At 39.7% G+C, this 18,266-nt stretch overlaps 1 protein-coding gene across 1 annotated transcript; it reads right to left on the minus strand.

Moving 5' to 3' along the window:
• Window positions 1-408: 408 nt before the first annotated feature.
• Window positions 409-3,888, minus strand: LOC148009899 (protein CLMP1-like). Its single transcript, XM_087673046.1, has one exon. The coding sequence runs from the start codon at window positions 3,658-3,660 to the stop codon at window positions 1,270-1,272; it is 2,391 nt and encodes a 796-aa protein (XP_087529172.1). The 5' UTR covers window positions 3,661-3,888; the 3' UTR covers window positions 409-1,269.
• Between the last annotated feature and the right edge of the window lie 14,378 nt (window positions 3,889-18,266).

The raw sequence follows: 18,266 nt of genomic DNA on the forward strand, positions 1-18,266 counted from the left end.
AAAAACCCACACTTTTCGTTAGTTTCATAAACCTGCTTCCTTTTCTACCATACACAAGGCAGCATACACTTCCCATTGGAATGGTATAACCTGCTCTTAGGCATTTCCTCTTCTTGATGAGGACGTCTTCTAATCAGCAACCAAACAGCCAAGTATGACCAGCCATTGCAATTTATCATAATCCACGCTTTCGCAACAAACATCAAGAGCACACACGCAGTTCGTGACCAAGTAGATTCCATCCCTAAGAATTATCGCAGTGACTCAGTCCCGGTATGTGACCAGAGGGTACAATACAGCAGTACGATAGTTAAAGGCCCAGACACCCGCATGGCAGCTGATCTTATATTCACAACAATGTATATGCAGTTTGCTGGTTAGCCTTGGAGTATTCTGACTTTTGTAGGGTGCATGACAACCCAAGGGCTGGAAGAGCAGGGGTATCAAAATGAAAAATACAAGTAAATACAGGGTATAATTAACGACCAACCCTGTTCAGGCACTTGTAAACTGCAAACTTAAAATGACGGATCCGAAGGTTAACAGGTGTATACAGAGCAGAGATGAAGACAAAACCAGCGCAAGCAGCTGGGAAGGTTAACAGGTGGGCAGATGTGACAGTATCTAAAAGCTCTGCTATTAAGGTAGAAAATGTGGCCCAATCATCCTGGCCCCCTCCTAAAGATGCATAGACAGCAGCAAATTGGAGAATGAGGAGTTTAAAGCAGTTTCCTGAACTTGACAGACTCCACCAAGTCATTTGCTTAGTGCCTTGAATCTGTTAAATTCAAACTACAAATGCACAAGCAATGATGACATTGCCAACAGAGCTGATTTCAAACTAAAAGTAAGACTACCCATCAAAAATGTGCACAGAGAAAGGAAGAATGCACAGGAGAAAAAAAACACCAGTGTATTATGTCTTCTTCCAGGGGTGGCTATACTATTTATCTATTTTCAAATTGGATTTACAAAACGAGCACAGTCCTCACTTCAAAAATTCAGAGAAACTGTACGTCAATTTCTAAATATTCCAATCTCATGCATCATCTCTTTAATTTCAGAGAGCACATGTAGTTTCCAAGCATTCCCAGCCTTATATGTGCCACCCCAATCATTTTCCTCTGCAGCCAAGCAGCCATCGCCTTAACAGTTGGCACACTGCTTTCATCAAACCTTGCACTATAACCCCTTATGATCCATTTTCTACTTATGTCATGACAGGGCTCTTATCCATTTTCACATTATTATGTGACATATATGTGGTTTTCAACTAGATGGACCGGATGAGACATCCAAGCCATGTACTTGTAGGTGTCTTATGTGGCCACAATCCTTTGAATCTGGTGAAAACTGCTGGGAACTGCTAGAGTTGCTAGCATGATTTTTCAATACTGTGGAAAGATCTGAAGATGACGCACCAGCCAACTGAAACTTTTGGACTGCTGCATCTAACAACTGCTTCCAAGAAGACAAGCCAAGTTTAAACTCGACTTGTGAATGCTCAAAGAGTATGTTCCCCCAAAACAAATTTATTTGAGACCTCATGGCCATAAGCTGTTCAAGGATCTCAGCCTCAGTAAAATCATGAGCATGTGTAGCACGACATTGCCTATCTTCTTTTGGCAGAGATCTATTCACATTACAAGAAGCCTTAGCCTCTTTGATTCGGGTTTCTTCTAGCTTCTCCCACATCTCGGCTGCTACTTGCATTTTTTCTTCTGCACTGCTAAAATATCTTAGGGTCTCTGTAGAATCCCAAGAGTTTAACTCCACCTGGTTTGCTACCGCAAGAGACCATCGAAGCTTAGCACTTTCAAACTTTTCCTGACCTATTGCAAGAACGCCTTCGTAGAAATCTGGCTTCACCTGTAGAGCTTGCTCATACTTCTCCTCGGCCAAGGCATACTGATTCTTTGCCCAGTCAAAGGCGGCTTGCAGCCTGGCAGGCATCTCAGCCTTGTCAACCTTATCATCAAGAGGTATTCGCTTTCTGGCTGCACACATTTGTACATTCCCCCAGTTGAAAAAGGCCAAAGCTGCCACTTCCTGAAACTTACAGGCTGCCTGCTCAAAAAGTTTTTGGGCCTCCTCACTAATGACAGTTTCTTCCAATGCTTCTGCACAAAGTTCCATCCCCAATTCATGTAAATCAACATGCCCTTCAGGATCTATTCCCAAATGGGTTCTAAAGAGGTGAGCAAAATCTAAAAGCCACTCATCAATCTCTATTTCCTTCCCATCCAGCTTTCTTCCCTCTGCCTCGTTTCCCTTAACAGCAGACAAAACATTTCTATCAGCTGTTTCCTTTTGCCCCATTTCAGTTTCTTTTTGTGGAACACAAACCGACTCAACAGACTGCCCAGCCAGTTCATTCACATTTGCAGCTTCTTCCTCTGCCTCTCCTTCCTCTATGGAAGGCTCCTGTTCTGCTGGCACTTCAACAACGTGAAGTCTTAAAGGAACAATTGAGTTAGATGACTTTGTTGCACCTACCACACTATCAGGGGAAGATAGAGTGGGACAATGCTTTCTTGTGATTAGAATTGTTGCAGCTTCTTCTGCAAGTCTGAGCTCTGATGTGCTTGTTATTGTAACCAAATCACCCTCCATATCCATGTACTTTATCAGAACTGACTTAGACGAGGGAAACTTATTTTGAACTAGCACTCTCAGTTCACGAAATGTACAATTGACTGGTAACTGTGCCAGCCGGATGTCATGGCCATAAATGAGCTTCAAAGACCTGCTCTGTGATGTCACTGAAGATTCTGATTTCACTATTCCAGGAGTTGCTTTCTGCAGTACCTTGTATGACAGATGTTCTGGTTGTTGTTTCGCATTTTCCACTTTGGAAAGAGGGGGGCAACTTTCCTGCACTGGCAGTTTCACTGAAACAGGCACGGGCTGATGGGTGACTGCAGCCCCTCTTTCCGTGTTCACAGTTGGAGCTCGAAGTTGTTTGCCCTCAGGAACTGGAGCTTTGGCAGCTGGCTGATCAAGCTTGTTGTTCCCCTTCTTCACTTTTGGCACAGGCCGGGCAGGAAGGCAAGGACCACAGCCAAGAACTACAGGACTGCCTCTTACAACAGATGCACCGAGTGCGGCTGGAGATGTTCCTGCATATTGTGCAACAATAGGAGGGGAGGGAACTGCCATATCCTTACCTTGAAAGTCCTGCTGCACTATGCGCTTGTTTCCGAGGACAACACGCAGGCGCTTGGCCATTTCCAAAGCATCTTCATGGCAGCCTTCACCCTGCAGGATGGCCGGCACATCCCTCATGGCAAGTTCGAGCTGTCCGGTGGCTTCAAATGCCCGGGCACGGCGGAGAAGGGCCCGAGCGAAGGAGGGGTGAGCCTCTAGGGCTAGGTTACATTCTCTGATGACAGCATCGTACTGCACGGGCTTCATTTGCAGGAGGCAAGCGGCACGGTTGCTGTGAAAGACGGCACGGTCGGGGTGAGTGCGAGGGATGAGCCTAAGGGCCTGCTCATAATGATCCATGGCAGCTGCATAATCTTGGCTCTGGAACCTGCGGTTGCCTTCTTCCTTGAGCTCGTGGGCTCTGCACAGGTAAACGGGCGCCTCGAGCTCGAGCCTGGGGGATGGAGAGGCGCCATGGCGGGGCTTCTTCTTCCTCTGTGACGATTTGCCCATGGAAGACACGACCAGGAAGGGAGTGGGGAGAGGGAGGCTGGTCAAATGACTTCCCCCTTCATGGAGCACGGAGCCTGCTTTGACTGTGACTCCCCCTTCTTCTTAACTCCATAGCTGCAGCCTGCAGGTAAACATGTGCAGCGAGAGAGAGAGAAGAGAGTGGGCGCGTGAATCTTCCCAGATTCTTCAGTCAATTTTTTAAACAGACAAGTCTACTGTTAGTTGAATCATACCATACCAATGACCATATTCATATTCAATATGATTATTTGAGGTCTTACTAGCTGGTCTCCTCAGCTTCCCTTCTACTAATCCAATTGTATTCTATATTATTATTTGAGGTCTTACTAGCTGCTCCCCTCAGCTTCCCTTCTACTAATGCAATTGCGAGCATTTCATTACTCGCGTTGTTGGGTCCAAAGGGAAATGAGTATTTCGGAGGCTCGATATACATGCATGAGTATTTTTGGAGGCTCAGTAGACATGCATGTTGTTATTTTCACTAGCATGCTCTTTGTAAATCAACCGCACTTGTACAAATCCATAAAATCTATGTGTGATGATAGTAGATGCTCTTTTGCACACATCTTAATGCCCATGCTTTTTCTTTCTCAACCATGCTTGTGCAAATGAAAAATATTAATACATAAAGATATAAAAGGCTCATTCGTATATTCCCACATGTAGAAAAGAGATGACAAAGATACTAAAGCAGGAAAATATTAGCTTCACTCCATCAACAATAATCATTAGATCATCGCACATAAAGGAACAACGTTGCTAAAGCAATCTCTTCTTCCATGAATTGCTTGAAAGTAGCACAAATGCATGCACAACTATGTGCATTGGGGACTATATAGCAATCCTTGAAATGGGTGATGTTACCACAATCTGAAGAGAAGCAGATGTTTTAGGGTAAGGGAGCCAATTGCGAAATAGGTGCCAAAAAATAAAAACCTTTGGGCGAGTGATGTCACAAAACAAAAGGAATATTCTGAGAATCTTCCGTAGGTACCACTTATTGATTTGCCAAAAAGTGTTACATTACTAGCCCTCAAGTGTACCCTTACCTCTCGAAATTGTACTTCTTTAGTTACATAAAATATTTTTAAAATAAAAATTTCAATATTGGACTCATTCAATTCCTCTTGATATCCCCTTCATGCTCATATATTCAAATCTCAAAAAAACTGCAAAATGTGAAATCCCCCCCAAAAATACATCTGTTTTCTTAGGTGTTCTATAGTCGGCCCCCCTTACCCTATTGCAACTCAATCTTAGGTGTTCTATAGTCGGCCCCCTTTACCCTATTGCAACCCAAGCATCTTGCAACATAGTCCATACTTAGTTGCTCACTTACAAAGATAGGCACAAAGAAATTGTAAAACACAATACCTTTATCCAAATATCATTGCGAAGAAAAATAATGTGTATCTCAAAGAGGGAAATGGGCTTGAAAATCCCATGTTTCACCCATATTCAATTGGTGGAACACAACTATGCACCAAAGATCATGGCACTCCCACTACTTCTACTGAGAAGGGATCCATTCGTGTGGGAATGCAACACAATATGGGCAATGATTGGAGGAACATAGAAACATATCACGTAACTATGATATCTAACTTCAAGAAATGACCTTCAGAAGCCATAAGAAAGGACCAATTGAATCTTAGACTCCATAAGAAGGAGTAGCCCTTTGTTAAATACATCACAATCAAAGGGCCAAATATTATGATGGAAAAAATAGCATATAAACATAGTGAAACATGCTAGCAAGTTGAAACAACTCATCCTTAAGAATGTGCAACAACAAAATGAACATTATAACATTTTGTGCAAAACTTCTTATATATAACTGCAAAGTACTACTACCTATGAGTATAGACATGACTTTTAAGATACATTGCCAAAAGGTTTGATCTTGTACCTTGTTGATGGTAGTGGCAAAGGCTTCGTTGTGGAATCTTCTTTTTGTATGAATGCTATATGAAATGTACTTTGAATGAAGGTAATCCTTGGAATGAACACCCTTGCACCAATATTAGTGTTTGTTATTATCTATGCTTCCATAACCTTATTATTGAATCCATTGCATATAGCTATTATACCATTGCATAGTCCTTTATATGGGACCTAATTTTGAAGAAAGATGATAGGGGCACTTAACTCCAAGTGTAACATATAAGGAGGGAAGCTCTCCCCCCCTCCCCAAAGAGCAAGCAAATAAAGTACTTTGTAGTATAAAGGAATGAATTCTCATCCCCCTTAGCAACTTTATCTATACTAAAATATTATCTCACATCACATGGCATCGTTTCCCAAGCGGTTCCATTTGGTGTATCCACTTCTATATTTTGAGGCACTAGAACTAATCTCTCACTAAAGAACCTTGAATATTCATGCACAATGAACACATCATTTTATGTAAACACAATGAGGTCATGAATGAACCCTCCCTACAAAGCCATTTTAGGCAAGAGCTTCACCTTGTCCATTTGCCAACATCAAACCGTGTACCATCCCCAGTACCATGTATCCACTTTACAATATTAGCATTCATGGGTCCTTCCCAGCTAACATAACACACAATTTTTGTGTCCATCTCGAAACAAAAATAATTTTGAGAAGCACATAGCCACATTCATAATGTCTTTCATGTGTACCTTTTTACATTATAGGTATATCTATCTAAGGTCATCACACTAGAAAGGAAATTCTTCCTCCCAAATGGTTTATCAAAAGGCATCTATACTATTAGTTAAGGAGAGGTGGGGGCGGGTGCCACGTGGCAGCCCCGCACCTCCCCCACAAAAAAAAAGAGAACGCGGGGGCGGGTGCCACACGTCCAGCACCGGCCCCTTGCAAATATCGTGCCCGCCCCGGTGGTCTAGGCGTGGAGCGCCTAGTAATATTTGTTAGAGTCATATCCAATGCTTCAAATGCAAATCATGGAAGCTTCATCCCATAATACAAGACACTCATATCTTAACAACACAACAAGATCACTTTGCTATCTAAGAAAATTATGTTTCATTACTTGTATCAATAACTTTAATAATTGTCTCAAAAGCATTTTATGGCCATCATTGAGCATGCTTTCCTAGCCTTTGTAGATCTTATTTCCTTTTGAACATTGTAAATGCATTCATCTTCTAAGAGTGGATTTGTATGCATTTGCGATGCATTTGCACACAATTGAGGCATCCCATCATAAATTCACAAGTTGCACCCATGTTGACGAAACAATGCCTTGTTTTGAGCCTATATTAGCAACCATTAATTACACATGCATGAACAATCATCTACGAAAAATGTCTTTAGGAAGAGACACCTTGAACTATTTTCACAATTGTCTTAGAAAGGTAGGCTTACAAAAACCAAAATAACACTAAACAAATATCTCAAGTATACCCATGTTTGCATTTGGCATGCCTCTTGTGGGCAATGAAGCCATTCATTATTACTCTCTAGCATGCCCTTTGTAATGTGTGCTTCCTTGAACATAGTGTATACAATCAAGTCTATAGTGCACAAGTTCTAAAAGGATGTACTCCCTCTACAAATTATAAGAAGTAAACACAAGTAAAACATCCCACCATTATTTGGAACCATAAAGCACATATGGCAACATGTGTTACCCTTTTTCCTCTTTGTCCATGTCTCACTTGAATTCAAAATCCATTTTTGGGAAAACTCTTGGTACAACAAAGTTATGCCCCCCAGTGTAGTGTTGATTGCAAATAAATGACTCCATCAAAGTAGCTTTTCTAGCATTTTCATTTGAGACAATACCATGAATATTGTTGCCATTAGAGAAGACAATACTATTTTCCCTAGGCAAATGGATTTGCAATCATTGAAAATCATGCTTCTCTATTGTGCAAGAAATATTTCATAAATTCTCTAACATACATCTAATGTCAAAACATATCAAGCATCAAGGTACTATTCAATCTCGTCAACATTTTTTGGCTAATCCCAATAGCTATTGTTGCATCACTTGTATATGTGAATTTCATGGTGGCCAAATCAATACCTTAAAAATGTATTTGCAAAGATATTTGACCAGTCGGCAAGAAAATCTCAACATTTGCAAGAGATTTGGATCATTTACTCAAATAAGGATCATAAGGCACAAATCCGACGATTGTCGACATAGTTGCCTTTTTTCTTTTGTTACCATCATCTCATCTCTTGTAAAGAGGATATATGGAATTGTCAACACTGGTTGTATGCACAAACTGCTGTGGATATCTCTTAGTGTAATACTCTTTTTGCATGCAAGGACTCATCTCATGAAATGCTCCATAGAAACCATACACATTACACTTAATAGCGATATCATACAAATCAAGAAACTTTTCCTTATCTAGAAGTTCTATGCAAACCAATCGATCATAATGTCTTATTTCACTTGGTTTAAAAGGTTCATCAAGTATCAACGAAGTGTGAGAATGTGGCAAACCCCTTTTTTGAAACTCAATCATAATAGCATATCAAGAAACACATCCTTATTCAACAATAGTTTTATGGCTTGTGTTTTTCACAAAACACACATAAAGCAAAGTTGAGGTGATCATGTGCAATTTGATCAAGCAATAGGGTTGCTTGAATTTTTGACCAATTAGGATTACACATAAAAGTGATAAAGGTATCAAGCTTACCTTTGGCATGCATTATTTCCATGGCACCTTGATATACAATTGATGCATATGCCTTGGGTCATCGATGAAAGAAGATGGTAAAACAACCCTCTTCCCTATTTTGGCTTCTAGACAAAAGGGCCCTAGATGACACATGCTGCTATGATCAAGTCTGCCAAGGCTCAATACATTTCTAACCTCAATGTTTATTGATTATGTCACACCACATTACTAAATACTATAATAGGCATCCACAATGAATTGTTGAAACAAATGGCCCCCTTGTTAGAAGCATGCATTGCAATCATTGTAGACTAGAAGAAGGGAGGTATAGAATTGGAATTGGGTCACATGATGCTTATTTGAAAGATGATGTGAATATAAGAGACCCTTGAATGTTGCCCATCCTTCCCATTAGGGAAAGAAGCACATACAACATGGGTATGTGAGATATATGCACATTTGAGGTTTTCACATGCTCGCTCCTAGATGTATGACATGCATATCATGATAGGGTCAAGCTCAGTCTCACAACCATTGCTAGGCATAATTACTATGATTCCACTTCCCATATGAACAAAGTATTTTTGAGATGTGGAGAAATTTTCTACAATTGTCATCCTTACTTATGCGTGTGCATCATGGATTACATATTTAAAAATATTATATGTTTGCATATGCATTAGATGCATGCATCATGGATTAGTGTTGATCCAACAACTCTAGTATATTAGGCCATGTATAATATCTATCCTATCTCTTGACTCTTGCCTTGTGTCATACACAAATAGTTGTGCAAGTTTAGGTCTATTGTGGGGTGCCTACTCTACAAACCTAGAGGAGTTCTTCAATAGTTGACTAAAATTCAAGTTTATGCACATCATTACCCAATCTCCCTTCAAGAAATGTCGAACTTAGTTGAACATGGGAATCCCAATTTTACTCCAGGTGTGAAGAGTGGATAGGGTATCCCTTAGCACCCACCTAAGAAAGGTCATTTTATAACCAATTAGAAGTGAGAGGAGGGCAGCATTACACTTGGTTAAATGAGAGTGAGAAATGAAGGGGAGTAGAACTTCAACCCCTTTATCCATAAGGCATAGTCTGATGTCGGGCCCCTAAAACTATGTTAAGCCCAGTAAACTATCCTACCAAATTTGGAGAGTAAAGTTCTAACACCTCTATCTAGTGTTTAAGGAAAGATATCCAATTTATTGGGTCCACCCAATCATAGACTATCAATCTTAAGACCAAGGCCTCCCATTTTCCTTGACGAGGTCTACTTTAGGTATCTAATTAAGCAAAGCATGCTACTATAGTGTTTGATATATAAAAATATCTTTCTTTTATTATCCCATTGCACATGGTTCATTAACACAACTTTTGCACAAGACAAGCACTTTGGACAATAATATCTCATATTGATTCATAATAAAATATACAAGACCATCACTTTGCAAGGTGGTACAAAATCTATCACTCTCATAAGAGAAGTTAGTTTGAAAGCCCCATTTTATAGAATTGCTGCATTATTTTTAGAGAGAGAGAGAGAGAGAGAGAGAGAGAGAGAGAGAGAGAGAGAGAGAGAGAGAGAGAGAGAGAGAGAGAGAGAGAGAATCAAAACAAACAAATGCATGCCTTGAATGAGACCTTCCAACCCTGCAAGATTGGGCTATATGTGATCAAAATCTTTCTGCAAACAACAATGAATTTATTTGCTTAGATCCCTTGCTAAGATTCAATGAACTGCTAGATCCATCATACATAATAGGGGCACCCACCACTCAGCCCTTTCCCTTATCAAGGACTCGAGTTACCCAAAAGCAAAAATTCCAACAAGAGCATAAGACTCTCACCTATATGTGAGTTTCTAGATATCCCACAAGATGCTAAGGTGCTTTAGTGTGGAGATCCCAGTGGCCCAAATCACCATACTCATTATTCCATCCGGTTGTTACAAACATGGATTTATAAGATAATATAATCCATCACATTCCAAGTACAAAAGTAGCCATACATAAGAACAATGTTTTCGGACACACATGTTGTGCATAGAGACTACCCTTCCTTATTCTTGTATAACATTCCTAAAAAGAAAACATAAGCTCAATGTTTCATAAGTTTTCACTTAATGAATTTACAACCAATCTCATTTCTGAAGCCAAAACAATAATTCTATCTATCTTTTTCCTTTATTTCAAGTTCATTTATTTGAATCCTATAACCATGTGTATAACCATCCATGTAAATTTAAGTAGGAAAAAATGAAAATTTTAAAGAAATATTTTTGAATAATTTTACCATAATTTACTCAAATATGATCGATATCGTTGGGACATCCGTCGTTACATGGAATCATCACAACTTTGGATTAGTGTGCAACCACTGTTGAGTTGTATGGGTTTTGGGACTTCTTTAGGTTGTGCTTCAACTTCTAGATGAGTTGCAGCTTCATCGATGGGTTCCTTGATGATGGAAGCACAAGCATTCTCCCTACATCTTTTCAAAGCAATAGGAAGTAGTCTTAAGGTTGTTATGATCTTCACAAACGCATGTGAATATCCTCTAATACTAGGAAGTAGACTTAAGGTTGTTATGATCTTCACAAATGCATGTGAATATCCTCTAATACTCAGATAGAGCAAAAGTATAGCATTGCTTGCGTATTGTTTTGAGTCAATTCAAAGTAATTTGGGCCTTATATCACCTCCCAAGCTTAGTTTACAAAAATAAGGGCTAGAATAAGTGGCAAGGGTTTAAGAGACAATGTAAATAAACTTAACAAGGGTGCAACCTTTTTGTTTGCTGGGCATAAAACCCAAACCTTAGCAAAATAGATGCTAACATGGAGAGATGTTAGAGAAGTTTGTGAATAGGAAGAATTGGATGGATAGATGCCTAGAGTCCTCAAGTTCTAAAGATTAAGCACCTCCAAGCGTTCATGGCACAAAGATTGAAATCCATGGTTTTTTGCCAAAAGGGGAAGGTTCAAATAGATATTTGGAAAAAAAATCCTAACATGATTTTCTCTCCCTCTCTTTTTTAGAGCACTCTTTTTTGGCCTTTTTTAGTGTGCCATTCTCCTAAAAAGTACACTTGCTTTTAACTTTCCTATTTTTACCACAAAAGCAAACTTCAAATTTATTTTCCTACTCAAATTTATTTTCCCTTCTCCCATTATGTATTGTCCCAAAAGCACTTTTCCTCCCTATTTCTTGCGGCGAGTAAGGCCTAGTGCACTCCCATGGTGGCAGATTAATATGCTTCAAAATTGTATAGTAATCAAATTTTCAAGAGAACACATCTACACGATTAAATTTTCTTGATTTCAATGTTAAACACCCACTTTTAAATGTGTGTCTTTCTTTAATCTTTTAACATTAATGTGGTTAAATTTTATTGATTTCTCTCATGTCTAACAATATATAAATGTGCAAATGTGTCAATAACTCACATTTTGTTGACAAAATGACTTATGCAACATCTTTTCTATATTAATTAACTTGTTCCAAAGCTTACATTATGTTATTGATTTGAACTATGTAATGGGGATATTACATCCTCTTCCCCTTAAAGAAATCGAGATGTCATCATCTTGAAGGAAACTGGGAGTATTCATTTAAAATAATTGCCTTATCAATCCAAGTGGTATCCTCTTTAGGGTAATCTTTCCATTGTATGAGGTGTTCTCTTAGGATTTGACTTCTTAGAGGCTTTTCCTTTATCTCAAGGATTCTTTTAGGTTGCATTTCCACTAGTTGAGCATTTGCTTTTTAAGGATATAAAATGGAATAAAATCAAGGGTAGTTTCATAGATGACATGATTGTAAAGTATTAAAAAGTGATTTTTATAATTGCAGTGTAATCATCTTTGGATTTTGAATGTGATGATGATCTTATCTTAGAAATCCATGCTTATGACAAGCGGATGGAAAAGAGATTATGCTAGTATAGACTATTGGGATCTCCATGTCAATGCATCTTATAATCTTGCAGGATAGTTAGAAAACTCGACTTGTGGGATGAGGGTTCTATGCTCTTGCTCCAAGTAGTAAATGACTGAGTGGTAAGTACCCCTATAATGCAGTACGGGAAACTCACATTTGGAGATGAGGATCATACACTCTTATGGGAGTTGTGTTTTGTTTTGCAATCACTTGAGTGCCCGATAAGGCAAACAATGGAGTGGTAAGTATCCCCATAATGTAGGATAGCTTTGGAGATACAAGGAGCTTAATGGGGTTCTAAGCTCATAAATTCCTTGTGACCATGAAAGGAGTGCAGCTATAGATGGCCCGACCTTACAAGCTTGGAGCATTTTGACCATTCTTGTAGGAGTGATGGTTTTGTATACAATTTTTGAATTAATATGAAATATTATTTCTTGAAGTTTGTTACGTACTTAAAGGTTGTGTTAACAAACCTTGTGCAATGGATTAACTAAAAAAAGTTGTTTCAATATGTCCACATAGTGTGGTAGCATGCCTTAGTTAACTAGATAACTAAAATAAACTCATTTAGGGCACTAGGAGGCCTCAATCTTGATGATCAAAAACTTCTAATTGGGTAGATCCAACTCGCTTTTCTAAACACTAGATAGAGCTGTTAGAATGTGATCTTCCACTACAAGGAAAGAGAGGTCTAGCGACAGCAGGTAGCGACACAAGAATAGTGGCGTTGCTATTTGCGTCACATTTTGTGACACAAATAGCGACGCCCCATAGGGAAAAAAAACAGGGCTGAAACCCGAGCGCGTTTCATTTCGCGCATTTTCGTGAGACATTTCGAGAGGGAGAGTGAGAGAGAGAGAGAGTGACCGTTTTGCAGAGAGGGTGAGAGAGGGAGAGGAAGAAGGTTTGTCGCCGCCGCCGCTGCTGTTCGCGAAGGAGAGAAGGAGCCTTCGTTGAGAAGAGGAGCCGCCAAACCCTCGCCATATCTTTACAGTGAGTCCATTCTCTCCTTCTTTTGCTTGTTTAGGGTTTAATTCTCTCATTCTTTTGCTTGTTTAGGAGAGGAAATGAGAGAGAAAGAGAGGGAGAGGGAGAGGGAGAGGGAGGGAGAGAAAGAGAAAGAGAGGGGGAGACAAAGAGAAAGAGAAAGAGAGGGAGAGGGAGGGGGGAGGAAATGAGAGAGGGAGAGAAAGAGAAAGAGAAAGAGAAAGAGAAAGAGAAAGAGAGGGAGAGGGAGAGGGATGGGGAGGAAATGAGAGAGGGAGAGGGAGGGGGGAGGAAATGAGAGAGGGAGAGAAAGAGAAAGAGAAAGAGAAAGAGAAAGAGAAAGAGAGGGAGAGGGAGAGGGATGGGGAGGAAATGAGAGAGGGAGAGGGAGGGAGAATGCATTCTCTCTCTCTTTTACTTTTGCTTATATGATTTGTGTATATATATTGAGAGAGGGAGAGGAAATGAGAGAGAAAGAGAGGGAGAGGGAGAGGGAGGAAATGGGAGAGGGAGGGGGAGGGAGAGAGAGAGAGAGGGAGGGCGAAAGAGAGAAAGAGAAGGAGAGGAAGAGGGAGGGGGATGAAATGAGAGAATGAGAGGGAAGGAGAGTGTATTCTCTCTCTTATTTATTTATTTTTTGTATAATTTGTGTATAATGAGAGAGGGAGAAGAAATGAGGGAGAGGGAGAAAGAGAGGGAAATTAAAGAGAGGGAGGGAGAGGAAATGAGAGAGGGAGAGGGAGGAAGAGAAGAAATGAGAGAATGAGAGGAGAGAGAAAAAGAGATAAGATGTTAAACATAATAGGCAAAGAGAGAAAGAGAGGGTGTGGGTGAGGGTGAGGGCGAGGGAGGGAGAGGAAATGAGAGAGGGAGAGGAAGAGAGAAAAGGAAATGAGAGAGAGAGAGGACAGAGAAAAAGAGAGAAAGATCATTAAACCTAATGGAAAAATAGAGAAAGAGAGGTTCAGGGTGAGGGAGGGAGAGAAAATGAGGAGGGAGAGAAAAAAAGAAAGGGAAATGAGAGAGGGAGAGGAGAGAGAAAAAGAGAAAAAGAGAAAAAAATTATTAAATCTAATAGAGAAAGAGAAAAAGAGAGGGTCAGGGTGAGGGAGGGACAGGAAATGAGAGAGGGAGAGAAAGAGAGAAAGGTAAATGAGAGAGGGAGAGGAGAGAGAAAAAAATGAGAGAGAGAGAGAGGAGAGAGAAAAAGAGAGAAAAATCATTAAACCTAATATGGAAAGAGAGAAAGAGAGGGTGAGGGCGAGGGACGGAGAGGAAATGAGAGAGGGAGAGAAAGAGAGAAAAGGAAATGAGAGAGGGAGAGGAGAGAGAAAAAAAATTGAGAGAGAGGAGAGAGAAAAAGAAAGAAAGATCATTAAACCTAATGGGAAAAGAGAGAAAGAGAGGGTCAGGGTGAGGGAGGGAGAGGAAATGAGAGAGGGAGAGAAAGAAAGAAAGGAAAATGAGAGAGGGAGAGGAGAGAGAAAAAAGAATGAGAGAGAGGAGAGAGAAAAAGAGAGAAAGATAATTAAACCTAATGGGAAAAGAGAGAAAGAGAGGGTTAGGGTGAGGGAGGGAGAGGAAATGAGAGAGGGAGAGAGAGAGAGAAAAAGAGAGAAAGATCATTAAACCTAATGGGAAAAGAGAGAAAGAGAGGGTCAGGGTGAGGGAGGGAGAGGAAATGAGAGAGTGAGAGAAAGAAAGAAAGGGAAATGAGAGAGGGAGAGGAGAGAGAAAAAAATGAGAGAGGGAGAGGAGAGAGAAAAATAGAAAAAAAATCATTAAATCTAATAGAAAGAGAGAGTCAGGGTGAGGGAGGGACAGGAAATGAGAGAGGGAGAGAAAGAGAGAAAGAGAAATGAGAGAGGGAGAGGAGAGAGAAAAATGAATGAGAGAGAGAGGAGAGAGAAAAAGAGAAAAAAATCATTAAACCTAATAGGGAAAGAGAGAAAGAGAGGGTTAGGGAGAGAGAAATGAGAGAGGGGGAGAAAGAGAGAAAGGGAAATGAGAGAGGGAGAGGAGAGAGAAAAAGAGAAAAAATTATTAAATCTAATAGAGAAAGAGAGAAAGAGAGAAAGAGAGGGTCAGGGTAAAGAGAGAAAGGGAAATGAGAGAGGGAGAGGAGAGAGAAAAAGAAAAAAAATCATTAAATCTAATAGAGAAAGAGAGGGTCAGGGTGAGGGAGGGATAGAAAATGAGAGAGGGAGAGAAAGAGAGAAAGGGAAATGAGAGAGGGAGAGGAGAGAGAAAAGGAAATGAGAGAGAGAGAGAGGAGAGAGTAAAAGAGAAAAATCATTAAACCTAATAGGGAAAGAGAGAAAGAGAGAGTTAGGGTGAGGGAGGGAGAGGAAATGAGAGAGGGAGAGAAAGAGAGAAAGGGAAATGAGAGAGGGAGAGGAGAGAGAAAAAATGAGATAAGGAGAGGAGAGAGAAAAAGAGAAAAAATCATTAAACCTAATAGAGAAAGAGAGAAAGAGAGGGTGAGGGTGAGAGAGGGAGAGGAAATGAGGGAGGGAGAAAGAGAGAAAGGAAAATGAGAGTGAAAAGGAAATGAGATGGAGAGGAGAGAGAAAAAAAATATGAGAGAGAGAGAGGAGAGAGAAAAAGAGATAAAAATCATTAAACGTAATAGGGAAAGAGAGAAAGAGAGGGTACCCTAGCACCTGCTACATAGTATCATGGTATTGGGTACTTGGCACTATGATACTAGAGTACTAGGTGCTAGATACTAAGATGCTATGATATTATGTGCTAGTACTGAGTACTAGGTACTAAATACTAGTGTTCTATGATACTATATGCTAGGTCATAGAAAAAGAGAGAGATGGAAGGAGAGGATAACAATCTAAGAAAAGAAAAGAATGATAACAAAAACAAATTGTTTGTTGTAACATAGACAAAATGGAAAACGAAGAAGGTCCTGTTGTTCAAGATTGCGAGGCGTATCTTAATCAGCATGTCCCATGTCCTTGCTCTCAATGCAAGCTGGCAATTAGACGAAAACACTGATTGTCTATAGAACATGTACGACGATTTGGCGAGTTTTAATCTGAGATCATTGATCATGCGATTGCAGATTTTCAACAAACGGTAATTTGAAGTTAATATCAATCATGCATTGTACTCGCAAGCTAATTGAATACCATATACAATAAGATTGGGTCTTGCTGGCAAATTTTCTATCCAGGGAGGTGATGTCTCATCCCAAGGAGGAGTGTACCCTTTGCGGCCAATTAGAAGAGTACGTGGGCGTCTGATGAATGGAGTGCAGGAGCCAATCTACCACTTGCAAGGCCAATCTATACTGTCAATGCCAAAGGAGACAGGCAACCTTCTAGACCTACCTACAATCTTGGAGCCTGAGATGAAGGCAATGATCGATGCATTGATTCCCATGGATGTCGAGACTTCTAATCCGCTTAGAGAGGAAGCATCCTACAATATGGAAATAGGATATATGAGTTTATAATGCCACAAGTGAAGATGACTTTGGAAGGTGGCAGTGATATCTATAGGAAGATAAGAGCTAAAAGGTTGTTACTAGCATCATTTTCTTGGTTATAAGATTGCCTCTAAATATAAGTTTCTATTCAGTATTGCACTTTGTGTGAAGAGTGTTCATTAAGTAAAAGAGCTCACATATTAGTATGACACATATGTGGCTTTTGAAGTACTTGCTAGTTTAAGGTCAAGGGTAGAACAAAGCAAAACAATGATTGTCATTATGAAGTGAATACATGACCTACAATAGTCATTGCTTTGTTGATGTGATTCATATGAGGAAGTATGAAATCAATTAGTATGCATCAATTTGCAGTGGTCCTACTATTCAAGTCTTCATTATCACAATGGGACCAGATGGAGATGGGTTGAGAATATGGGAATAAAAATTTCTTCCATTCTAGATAGTCCTTGAAATGTGCTGCTACATAGATTGTGGTCATCTACTAACATTCCCAGGGATATCCATTGTACCACCCAATACGTTATCCACCTTGGTCATCATTCCCATTGTATGAGGAAGGTACAAGCAAGGTGAAAGTCCAGACAATGTAGGAAAGGATTGCCCCATTCAAAGGATTGAATCTCTTCATCAATGTGAAGTGCTCAAGAGCCATTGGTTTCTAGAGATGTAAGGGAGCATAGGGGCAAAAGATTGATGATGAGGAATTTGCATACATGTTGGAGTATATAACCCTTTGTTAAATAAGAAGTCTATGGAGAGATGTCTTGATTATGCAATACATGCACAAATCATAAAATTAATTGGATGTAAAGATGTTCTAGACCTAAAAAGCTAGGACACGTATTCTTTTGACAATGTACTATTTCTAGGACAATTGGTTGGGAAACATTAGTGAGACATGTTAAGATGTCTATCAACGAGCTTGAAAGCGGTTTAGACTTTGCTAACATATGAGATTGGGTGGTGCTTTGCAACATACCTTGATTGATTTTGATAATATATATAGATTCCCTAGTTGGCCCATAACATTTGTGCATGTTTATTGATCTGTGTGCTTGTGAACTAATGATAATAATTACAATGTGAGAGTTCAAGGTTGAGGACAGATGGCTACAACTAGAGTTTTGAAAAGAGCTTAATGATTTTGTCTTGAAACATGGGTTACCTAAACCAAAGTTCAAAGATTACGATGGCTCATACACCCATGATGACTTCATGTGTATGCAATTTTAAGTTGTAATTTTCACAAAAGCAATCCCAATGCATGTAATTTTTTTGGGGTTGTAGGCATTACGATTAATTTTCAACATTTTCCTAGAGTGCCTAACTCCTTCATGCTATTTTTATTGCTTGGATGCAATTAGTAATCTATGTTTCAATTATTACTTTCAACTTTGGTCCTTACAAAGCTATCATGTATTTATTTTTGTTGCATTTCACTTTTTGTTGTTTACTCTTTGTTGTATATCCAACATTGAAAAGGGTTAACATTTACCCTCCTCTTAGATGAGTACTAGTCCCTTGGCACTCAATGTGAAAGATGGTGTACTTTAGCTT

This window comes from Lygodium microphyllum, chromosome 30 (genome assembly GCF_053477565.2).
Source record: "Lygodium microphyllum isolate KBCC chromosome 30, Lygodium_microphyllum_v1.1.10, whole genome shotgun sequence".
NCBI lineage: Eukaryota > Viridiplantae > Streptophyta > Polypodiopsida > Schizaeales > Lygodiaceae > Lygodium > Lygodium microphyllum.